General features: G+C 40.2%; 1 protein-coding gene across 1 annotated transcript in view; it reads left to right on the forward strand.

Annotated features, from left to right (window-relative positions):
• The window catches only part of ACTL6A (actin-like 6A), a 31,665-nt gene that overhangs the window by 2,860 nt on the left and 16,428 nt on the right, over positions 1-12,377 (forward strand). The window contains exons 2-3 of the mRNA XM_010855620.1: positions 9,396-9,472; positions 9,636-9,810. Coding sequence (XP_010853922.1) covers positions 9,396-9,472; positions 9,636-9,810 — 252 coding nt within the window. The remainder of the gene's footprint in view (positions 1-9,395; positions 9,473-9,635; positions 9,811-12,377) is intronic.

A 12,377-nucleotide genomic window follows, 5' to 3' on the forward strand; every position in this document is an offset into this window, starting at 1 on the left:
TCCCATGAAGTGGTGGGACCGGATGCCATGATCTTCATTTTCTGAATGTTGAGCTTTAAGCCAACTTTTTCACTCTCCACTTTCACTTTCATCAAGAGGCTTTTTAGTTCTCTTCACTTTCTGCCATAAGGGTGGTGTCATCTGCATATCTGAGGTTATTGATATTATCTCCCGGCAATCTTGATTTCAGCTTGTGTTTCTTCCAGTCCAGTGTTTCTCATGATGTACTCTGCATATAAGTTAAATAAACAGGGTGACAATATACAGCCTTGACGAACTCCTTTTCCTATTTGGAACCAGTCTGTTGTTCCATGTCCAGTTCTAACTGTTGCTTCCTGACCTGCATACACATTTCTCAAGAGGCAGATCAGGTGGTCTGGTATTCCCATCTCTTTCAGAATTTTCCACAGTTTATTGTGATCCACACAGTCAAAGGCTTTGTCATAGTCAATAAAGCAGAAATAGATGTTTTTCTGGAACTCTCTTGCTTTTTCCATGATCCAGTGGATGTTGGCAATTTGATCTCTGGTTCCTCTGCCTTTTCTAAAACCAGCTTGAGCATCTGGAAGTTCACGGTTCACATATTGCTGAAGCCTGGCTTGGAGAATTTTGAGCATTACTTTACCAATGTGTGAGATGAGTGCAATTGTGTGGTAGTTTGAGCATTCTTTGGCATTGCCTTTCTCTGGGATTGGAATGAAAACTGACCTTTTCCAGTCCTGTGGCCACTGCTGAGTTTTCCAAATTTGCTGGCATATTGAGTGCAGCACTTTCACAGCATCATCTTTAACTTTCTAGCAAATGGGCAGCAGGAACTTCTGGGATAAAGAAATGGCATTTCAGTAAAACCTTTTCTCATTAAAAAAATTTTAAGTCATTTTTCAAGTATATAACCATAGCATATTCATGTATGATTTAGATATTCAGAATAAACGTCCCTTTGTTCATGTAGAGGAGTATATCTTAAAGCCTGTTTCACATATAAAGTATTTAAAACTGACAAAAATAAGTGTATGATTTTGTGTTTGAGCTACTACTGTATGACCAGTATTTATAGTGGGTCACATTTTCCAAAAGGTTTACTGTGAAAGGCAACGAAACCTCCCACCCACATTTTGTGTGTAATTAACTTAGCAAACTGTATTTTTAACTTAAACTTGCTTATAAAATGAATGTTTGTAGTTTAATTTTTAAAATTGGTAGCTCTCTTATTCCAGTGTTTATTTCTGATCAGATCTAACACTCAGCTTTAGATATAATGCAGAGTTCATCCAGATTTTCATACTTGCCATAATTGGTTTCTGGGCCTACTCATTGCTCCTGCGTCTGTCTTATATGGTACTCCTCTGCTTCAGTCTCCTTTCCTTGACAGAAATAAACAGGTATACTACAGGTCCATCTTTGATACTTCATTGCTTTATCACTCCACCGCCCCCCTCCCCATCTCTAATCTTAAAAATTTCTCAAAATCATCTTCCCTGTGAATTGGGGCACCCTTGTCCAAACAAAAAAGTAAAACAACCTCACCTCCTCGCAGTCATTAGCTTCCAGTATCGTGTTGGAATGTTTTTAAGACCAGGTTAGCAAATGGCCCTCATTGCTCCATGTTTTCTCAGAAATATCACTTCACCCCTAAACTTGGAAGCCATTTACTCAGGAGTAAAATGTGTGTGTGCTCAGTCGTGTCCATTTCTTTGTGACTCCATGGACTGTAGCCCACCAGGTTTCTCTGTCCATGGGATTTTTCCAGGCAAGAGTACTGGAATGGATTGCCATTTCCTTCTCTAGGGGATCTTCCTGACCCAAGGATCAAACCCAAGTCTTCTGCATTGGCAGGCAGATTCTTTACCACTGAACCGTGAAGGAAGCCTTAGTTTTTAACAGAACAACAGACCTATACAGGATTACAGAATAGACATAACTGATAGACTTAATAGAACTACAGGAAATAGACTTACTGGAAAATGAACATATGGAAAATTTCCAAGAATCAAGAGAGTCTTCCTCAAATTAAAATTCTACTATGTCCAGTTTACCACACTAATTCAGTTAAGTTCAGTTGCTCAGTCATGTCCGACTCTTTGCCATCCCATGGAATGCAGCACACCAGGCTTCCCTATCCATCACCAACTTCCGGAGCTTGCTCAAACTCATGTCCATCGAGTCAGTGATGCCATCCGATCATCTCATCCTCTGTCGTCCCCTTCTCCTCCTTCCTTCGATCTTTCGCAGCATCAGGGTCTTTTCCAATGAGTCAGTTCTTCGCATCAGGTGGTCAAAGTATTGGAGTTTCAGCTTCAGCATCAGTCCTTCCAGTGAACATTCAGGACAGATTTTCTTTAGGATGGACTGGTTGGATCTCCTTTCAGTCCAATGGACTCACAAAAGTCTTCTCCAACACCACAGTTCAAAAGCATCAGTTCTTTGGCGCTCAGCCTTCTTTATAGTTCAGCTCTCACATCCATGGAAGTGATGTGAAAAACCATACTTTGTTGGCAAAATAATGTCTCTGCTTTTTAATATGCTGTCTAGGTTGGTCATAACTTTTCTTCCAAGGAATAAGCATCTTTTAATTTCATGGCTACAGACACTATCTGCAGTGATTTTGGAGCCAAAAAAAAATGAAGTGTGTCACTGTTTCCACTGTTTCTCCATCTATTTGCCATGAAGTGATGGGACCAGATGCCATGATCTTAGTTTTCCGAATGTTGAGTTTTAAGCCAACTTTTTCACTCTCCTCTTTCACTTTCAAGAGTCTCTTTAGTTTTTCACTTTCTGCCATAAGGGTGGTGTCATCTGCATATCTGAGGTTATTGATATTTCTGCCTGGAATCTTGATTCTAGCTTGTGCTTCATCCAGCCCAGCATTTCTCATGATGTACTCTGCATATAAGTTAAATAAGCAGGGTGATAATATACAGCCTTGATGTACTCCTTTCCCTAAAGACAGGTATAACTGACTTGTTAGATTTTTCTTTTCACAAAAATTTTTTGAGTGCTTGTTGTATGCAGAGTATAGCTTCTGTCTTCAAGAAGCTCGAAGTCTTATAGGTAAGTCAGTCAAATAAACAGACACTGTATTTCATGTAGTTTTAGTTGTACAACCACCCCACCCCGCATACATTTAAAGAGCTGAAGTTGGAATAATATTGGTGGCATGGCAGAGTTTAATTGGCAGCATGTTTTTTTTCTTAGTGGTACTTTAAAAGTCTTTTATTGATGATAAAGGATATTGACTAATTCAGTGGAGTATGTTCAGTAATGACAGTATATAGCAGGTACAAAGATAACACAGAGTAGAAAGTTCTTAATGTGGAGGAGTCAAGGGACCTTACAAGGGAGGTTATGAGGATGATGAAAGAGGAATAGAGAGGGACAGCATATGAGGAGTAAATGGTGTGTTTAGGAGACAACATAATCTTCAGTAATGCAGGTATATAAAGTGGGAGGAGAGACTGCTGCCAGATTATGCTAGGTCTTGTATATCACTTGGGTGGAATGATTTGAATTTTATCTTGCAGATGATGATAAAGCACTGCATGATTCTCCCCTTTCTTTTCATTGAAGGGTTTATGTACCAAAATGTTCAGAGTTACAGTTTTGAAAGGAAAGGTGGATCCAGAAGGTAAAGATGGAAGCACAGTACCATAGGGAATTATGGTAATTCCCAGTTGCAATAAGAACTTGACTCAGGCAGTGGCAATGGCATTAAAGAAGAAGGGATTTGAAAAATGTTTAGCAGAAATCATTGGCAGAATTGGATGCTGCTGCTGCTGTGTTGCTTTAGTTGTGTCCGACTCTGTGCGACCCCATAGACGGCAGCCCACCAGGCTCCCCTGTCCCTGGATTCTCAAGGCAAGAACACTGGAGTGGGTTGCCATTTCCTTCTCCAATGCATGAAAGTGAAAAGTGAAAGGGAAGTTGCTCAGTCGTGTCTGACTCTTAGCAACCCCATGGACTACAGCCTACCAGGCTCCTCCATCCATGGGATTTTCCAGGCAAGAGTACTGGAGTGGGGTGCCATTGCCTTCTCTGGAATTGGATGAGGGATATGAAATAAGAAGGTGTTCAGGAAAGTTGTTGCCTCTGATGACTGGGACCACTAATTGTGATAAGCACTGCTGAGATTAGATTAGGCAGGGTGGGGGAAAGGAGACAATACTTCAGGCATGTTGAATTTGAGGGACCCAAGGGACATCAGATGGAAGTAATGTACAGTAAGAAGTTTGAGATATGGATTAGATGAAGGTGTGAGGGCTTGAGGGGTAAATTTGAGATTGGAAGCATCACTAGGTAGAAGTTGAGGCTGTAGGAGTGGAGCAGATTACAAAGGCCGAGTTAGAGGAGGGGCTCCTGATAGGGGGTCCTTGCCCTCCCTAAGGAGTCGATGGTTATAACTATCTATATTCATCTTTTTTTTTTTTAATAGTCTATCTGAGAACATTCTAAGAAGACATAAGTGTCCTGAGCTGTGTGTATTAGTTTGCTGCCATAACAAAGAATGAGTGACTTAAACAACAAAAATTAATTTTTTCACAGTTTTTTTGGGTACAAGTCTGAGATCAGGTGTTGCCAGGGTTATTTTCCTTGTCGACCTTTCTCCTTGGCTTACAGTGGCCATTCCTGGCGTCTTCGCATGGTCCTCCCTCTGTACATATACGTGTCCAGGTTTCTTCTTCTTGTGAAGATATTAGTCATACTGGATTAGAGTCTACCCTAATGATCTCATTTTAACTTAGTCATCTCTTTAAATACCTTATCTCCAAACATTCAGTTACTTGGGGTTAAGACTCCAAAATCACTGCAGATGTTGACTGCACCCACAACATTAAAAGATGCTTGCTTCTTCGAAGAAAAGCTGTGACAAACCTAGATAGCATATTAAAAAACAGAGACATCACTTGGCTGACAAAGGTCCGTATAGTCAAAACTATGGTTTTTCCAGTAGTCATGTACGGATGTGAGAGTTGGATCTTTGATGAATAAGACTGAGCACCAAAGAATTGATGCTTTCATATTGTGGAGTTGAAGACTCTTGAGAGTCCCTTGGACAGCAAGGAGATCAAATCAGTCCATCCTAGAGGAAATCCATCCTGAATGTTCATTGGAAGGACTGATGCTGAAGCTGAAACTCCAATACTTTGACCACCTGATGTGAAGAGCTGACTCATTGGAAAAGACCTTGATGCTGGGAAAGCTTGAAGGCAGGAGGAGAAGGGGGTGACAGAGGATGAGATGATTGGATGGCATCACCGACTCGAAGGACATGAGTTTGAGCAAACCTGGGAGATAGTGAAGGACAGGGAAGCCTGGCATGCTGCAGCCCATATGACTGAACAACAGCAGGACTTAAGCATATGAATTTTAGGATGAAACAGTTCAGCCTCTCTCATTGTCCAAGGGTCCATGACACAGAAAAGGTTAAAAGCCCTGGTGCAAGGTAAAAGGTTAATCCTTGAGAGCAGGAGTAGAAAGTTTTGGTTAACCAAGCGATTAATTCATTTAATTAGGATATTTCTTTACCCAAGAGTATTCTGGTTAATTAAAGTCTTAGAGTTTACCAATTCATGTTCATTGGAATACTGCTTTACCTACTTTATACTTAAGTTTACATGCTGTGGTGAAAATAATTCCAGTGTACTGCTTTTAAGGGCCTTTTCTTTAAGACAAAATAATTTGAATCAGAGATTATGTAGAGAAAAGTTGATTACTTTGGGAAATGTAACAAATGCAGAAGATTGCTTTCAAATTAGAAATAAACATAAGTGCCTCTTCATTTTATTTCAACAAAAATGAGGTTACTGTGCTGTAAAGAAACCATCTCTCAACTGTGATCATTGCAGTGTAATAATCTTTATTTTAAAACTTATTATTTTAGTTTTTGAATACTTAATATTAAAAATAAAATTTATGTAAGTTTGTATGTGATACTTCTGTATTCACTGCTGAGATTAAATAAATGTAATATTTTGTCATATTTGTCTCAGATATTTTATGAAATAAGATGTTGTTGGTATAGATTCCTCCTCTCTGCTTCCTTAGAGGTAACCAGTAAGCTGAAGTTGGGATGTAATATTCCCCAACCCTATACATATTTTTATACTTTCATTAAATGTGTATGAATCCATAATGAATTAAATAGTATTAAAATATGTGTGCATAGTAACTAGGTTTTTAAAGTAATTCTTTTGAGATTTATCCATGTTGATACATGCAGATCTGGACTATTCACTTTTAACTGCTGTCTAGCAATAGTAAATATTTCACTGTATGAATAAGCTGTAGTTTACTTCCCTGCTGAGAGACTGTTTAATCTACCTTTTCCTGCGGCAAGCAGTGTGATGATAATTATTATCCCAGTACACTTATGTGCTTATTAGGTACCAGGCATTGTCCTAAGTGCTTCCATACTCGAGCATCCACTGAGATAGGAACTGTTAGCACACATTTTACGTATGAGGAAACTGAGGCAGAGAGGTTAGTAAGTCACCTGAGATCACATATATAGCTAGTGAGGGTTCCTGTACATGTCTGCTCGTGATATACATGAGAGAGTTTCTCTAGAGAAGATAATAAGTGTAATTGCTATGTATGCACATTTTCAACTTTAGTAGATATGACTTAATTCCCCAGAGTGTTTGTATCAGTTTATAACTTTTGCTGGCGAATATGTAAGAGCTTCTTTTTTTCTACTTCTTTGACAATACTTGGTCTTACCAGACTTGACCTTGTCAATTTAATCGAGCTAAGCAATATTTATTTTTAATAATTCATTGAAAAATTGCTTCTTTCAAAAATCAATACCTAGAAAACCCAAGTGCTTTCTTTTAGGAAGTGTGCTGTTTTGAGTGAAGTATTTTTAAAGTATGGCGCTTCTCTGGTGGCTTAGTGGTATAGAACCCACCTGCAGTGCAGGAGATTGGATCCCTGGGTGGGGAAGATTCCCTGGAGAAGGAAATGGCAACCTACTCCTGTATTCTGGCCTGGAGAATCCCATAGACAGAGGAGCCTGACCGGTTCCAATCCATAGGGTTGCAGAGAATCAAACATGACTGAAGTGATTGAGCACGCATGTATGCACACACATTTTTAAAGTATACTTAGAGGCTTTTCTCTGAATTTGAATATGAAAAAAAAGACAGCTTTCTCTCTCAGCATTAAACTTTTATCTCCTACAAATCTGTGAAATGTGTAAACTTTGGTACCTTCATTTTAATGATTTTTACCTGGCCCACGTTATACCTTATAACATTATACCTTACCTCTGGTTCCTTATTTTTCTTGGGGTTTTGCTAAGTTTCTTCCCAAATTCCATGAAATATAATGTTGTTTAATGTATGAAAAAAATGGTGTACCTCTGTGTACTGGATACCTCTCCTTGGCCCTTCCAGATCCACTTTACTCCTATGTCTGCCCGCTCTGTCCCTTAAAGGTTGACCCTGGTAGACTATCTGTGGACTATTAACCTTTGGTTTGGCCCGTGGTACAGAGAGGCCTGGTGGGCTACAGTCCATGGTGTTGCACAGAGGCGGACATGACTGAGCAGCTAAGCACACACACAGTCATGGGGCTTCCTGCTTTGTGCCTCTTGTCCTGGTTTGATTATTTACAGCGGCTTTTATCACGTTTAGAAGTAGCTCTGTTTGGATGAGAAATGATATGATCACCCTAGCCAGTGGGGAGAGGTTGGCAGATGTGTTAGGCTGACTCCATCCTCAACTGAAGATCGCAGCTCCTGTCAGGTACCCTCCCAACACAGGTCTCTCTCCCGGTACTAGTAACAGTTCTTCCCTTGTGTTTCTTCAGTTCTAAGTGTGGCAACAGATTTCTGTTATCACTCGTCCTAGAATATCATACTGTCCTTTCTGGTTTTCCTGTATTGTTCTTGTATCTTTGTAAGTAGACCCTATAATAAGTAAACTCTCCTTTAGTTCAGTTCAGTTCAGTCGCTCAGTCGTGTCCAACTCTTTGTGACCCCATGAATTGCAGCACGCCAGGCCTCCCTGTCTATCACCAACTCCCGGAGTTCACTCAGACTCACCTCCATCGAGTCGGTGATGCCATCCAGCCATCTCATCCTCTGTCATCTCCTTTTCCTCCTGCCCCCAATTCCTCCCAGCATCAGAGTCTTTTCCAATGAGTCAACTCTTCGCATGAGGTGGCCAAAGTACTGGAGTTTCAGCTTTAGCATCATTCCTTCCAAAAAACACCCAGGGGTGATCTCCTTTAGAATAGACTGGTTGGATCTCCTTGCAGTCCAAGGGACTCTCAAAAGTCTTCTCCAACACCACAGTTCAAAAGAGTCAATTCTTCGGCACTCAGCTTTCTTCACAGTCCAACTCTCACATCCATACATGACCACTGGAAAAACCATAGCCTTGACTAGACGGGCCTTAGTTGGCAAAGTAATGTCTCTGCTTTTGAATATGCTATCTAGGTTGGTCATAACTTTCCTTCCAGGGAATAAGCGTCTTTTAATATCATGGCTGCAATTACCATCTGCAGTGATTTTGGAGCCCAGAAAATAAAGTCTGACACTGTTTCCACTGTTTCCCCATCTATTTCCCATGGAGTGATGGGACTGGATGCCATGATCTTCATTTTCTGAATGTTGAGCTTTAAGCCAACTTTTTCACTCTCCACTTTCACTTTCATCAAGAGGCTTTTTAGTTCCTCTTCACTTTCTGCCATAAGGGTGGTGTCATCTGCATATCTGAGGTTATTGATATTTCTCCTGGCAATCTTGATTTCAGCCTATGCTTCTTCCAGCCCAGCGTTTCTCATAATGTACTCTGCATAGAAGTTAAATAAGCAGGGTGACAATATACAGTCTGGACGTACTCCTTTTCCTATTTGGAACCAGTCTGTTGTTCCATGTCCAGTTCTAACTCTTGTTTCCTGACCTGCATATAGTTTTCTCAAGAGGCAGGTCAGGTGGTCTGGTATTCCCATCTCTTTCACAATTGTCCACAGTTTATTGTGATCCACACAGTCAAAGGCTTTGTCATAGTCAATAAAGCAGAAATAGATGTTTTTTTGGAACTCTCTTGCTTTTTCCATGATCCAGTGGATGTTGGCAATTTGATCTCTGGTTCCTCTGCCTTTTCTAAAACCAGCTTGAACATCTGGAAGTTCACAGTTCACGTATTCCTGAAGCCTGGCTTGGAGAAAAACTCTCCTTAAATTACCTAATTTTAGCATATCGGCTCTTTGCTGATTGAACCTCTACTAATACACTATATTTGACTTGCTATATTTTAATTAAATAAGTCTTTAAGGCTATTTAAAACTAGGTTCAAAGTAGTAGTAACATGAATATAAGCACATTAAGTACTCCTTAATTTTCATATGGTACTTGTAAGTTGTTAATGTTAGATATCTTTTCATCTTTCCAGATGAAGTTGGAGCCCTTGTTTTTGACATTGGATCCTATACTGTGAGAGCTGGTTATGCTGGTGAAGACTGTCCCAAGGTCAGTGTAATGTTAGAGTTAATCAGATATACAGGAGCCATTCATGCAGAGTTAAATTCACGCAGAAAGTCTGACTCAAATATGGTAAAAGACATTAGTTGGTGGGAATGACTCCTCGATAAGAGTATGTAAAACTTGCAAATCATGTTTTTGACTCTTCCAGGTGGATTTCCCTACGGCTATTGGTATGGTGGTAGAAAGAGATGATGGAAGCACACTGATGGAAATCGATGGTGATAAAGGCAAACAAGGCGGTCCCACCTATTACATAGATACTAATGCCCTGCGGGTTCCGAGGGAGAACACAGAGGCCATTTCACCACTGAAAAATGGGATGGGTACGATAGTTTTTCCTATGGATTTGATTGTAAATGTAGAGTATGTATAGTATATTTCAGATATAAAGCAGTGGCTGCTTATAAGTTGAATATCAGCTATCTTCTTGTTTTTATTCCATGAACTGATGTTCCAGGCACTGAGAATACAAAGATGCGTAAAACATGTTTCTTTTTCTAAGAAACTTATAGGTATAGAAGGTAGATTTGTGTATATAACTGTGTTTGATAAGCAGTGGAGTTACAGAGGAGAGATATTTAACTCTATGGGGGTCGGAGATAGTTTTCACAAAGCAGGTAACTGTGCTGAATCTTGATCACGGAATAAGAATTAGCCTGCCTGACAAGTCTGGGTAAAGCAGAGCAACCAGCATGTATGAAGAGATGGTATTGTGGGAGAAACTTACATGTTTGGAAATGTCATCAGTTAAGTATGGCTATAACAGTAGGTGCATTAGGGCCGGTTGCAGGAAAGGCAGGCAGAGAGCAATCATAAAAGGGCTTGGAATGCCAGGAGTATATCAAGCAGGTAACTGAAATATTACCCTAAAGGAATTTTTAAACAGAGATGTGAAACGCTCATATATGCCAAATGGAAAGATTATTCTAACAGTAATACATAGGCGTGATTGGAGAGAGATACAGGAAGATCAGTTAGGGAGGTGAGTCCAAATGAGAAATGAAGAGGTTTTAAATTTTAACACTGATGGCAGAGATCCTGAGGTGGCTGTCTGAGATATCCAGGACAAATGGTTCTAAGAATTTAAACTTTCAAAAGTTTAAAAAAAAGTTTCCTAGATTTTTGGAGTTACTGAATAAGGGATACCATGCACTAGGGAAGGGGCAAGCTTTGTGGTCTTAAAAAGCAAATGTCCACTGTCACTCTTCAGTTCAGTTCAGTCGCTCAGTCGTGTCCGACTCTTTGCGACCCCATGCATCGCAGCACGCCAGGCCTCCCTGTCCATTACCAACTCCTGGAGTTCACTCAGACTCAACGTCCATTGAGTCGGTGATGCCATCCAGCCATCTCATCCTCTGTCATCCCCTTTTCCTCCTGCCCCCAATCCCTCCCAGCATCAGAGTCTTTTCCAATGAGTCAACTGTTCGCATGAGGTGGCCAAAGTACTGGAGTTTCAGCTTTAGCATCATTCCTTCCAAAGAACACCCAGGGCTGATCTCCTTCAGAATGGTCTGGCTGGATCTCCTTGCAGTCCAAGGGACTCTCAAGAGTCTTCTCCAACACCACAGTTCAAAAGCGTCAATTCTTCGGCACTCAGCCTTCTTCACAGTCCAACTCTCACATCCATACATGACTACTGGAAATAGGTCCAGTTATTTACTAAAAAGGATTCACAAGATTCAGCGTGTAATGGTACCCATAGCTAAGATTTATTATGCCAAAAGGATACATAGCAGAATTGGCAAAAGGAAGAAAAGGGCATGCAGTGCCCAAAGGAAAGCAGCGCAAGCTTCCAAGCGCTTACAGTGTAGTCATAAAGGATGTGCTTAAACCTTCCAGCAGCGAGGAACATGTGTATGTGGTCTATTATACGTGCTCAGTTATATCCAACTCTTTGTGACCCCATGGACTGTAGCCTCCCAGGCTCCTTTGTCCATTGGATTTCCCAGGCAAGAATACTGGAGTGGGTTACCATTTCTTTCTCCAGAGGCTCTTCCCGACCCAGGCATCAAACCTGTGTCTCCTGAGTCTCCTGCATTGGCAGATGGTTTCTTTATGACTGAGCCACCTGGGAAATCCATGGTCTACTAAGGGAGCACATTAAAGACTCAGCACTCTGCTTCACACTTACAGGATAGCTGTATTATAAAGACAGACAATAGCAAGTGTGATGAGGATATAGAGAAACTGAAACCTCCATATCTATTTCTGGGAGAGAACATAAAATAGTACAGCAGCTTTGAAAAATAGTTTGACAGTTTCTTAATAGATTAAATATAAATTCACCTTATAATCCAAACAGTTCACTCCTAGGTATCAGTACAAGAGAACTGAAACCTATGTCCACACAAATACTTAAATGCAAACGTTCGTAGCAGCATTATCCATATTAACTGAAAGGTGGATATAGTCCAAAGGCGCATTGTTGGATGAATGGGTGTACACAGTGTGCTGTATCCATAAAATGAAGTCTTAATACTATTTGACACAAAATAACTGATACAAGTCAAAATATCAGTTGGGTTTTGATAAACCCCAAAAGCCTTATGCCAAATGGAGGAAATCAGATGCAAAATTCCACATAATGTGGAATCACTTACTCTAATATGGAATGACCAGGAAAAGCTAATTTATACAGACAGAAAGTAAAGTAGTAGTTGCTTGGGGCTGTGGATATTATGAGAAGTGACTGTTAAAGAGCATACAGTTTCTTTTTGAGGTGATGGAACTATTCTAAAATTATGTTGTAAACGAGTCACACAACTGTGTAGCTTTACAGAAGAAAATCTCTTCATTGGACACATAAAATTCATTATATCTCTGTAGAACTGCTAAAGAACTAGAAGGATATTTTTTGTTACAAATATTTTTTCTTATATTATCCTGATAC

Source organism: Bison bison, unplaced genomic scaffold (assembly GCF_000754665.1).
Source record: "Bison bison bison isolate TAMUID 2011002044 unplaced genomic scaffold, Bison_UMD1.0 scf7180017864367, whole genome shotgun sequence".
NCBI lineage: Eukaryota > Metazoa > Chordata > Mammalia > Artiodactyla > Bovidae > Bison > Bison bison.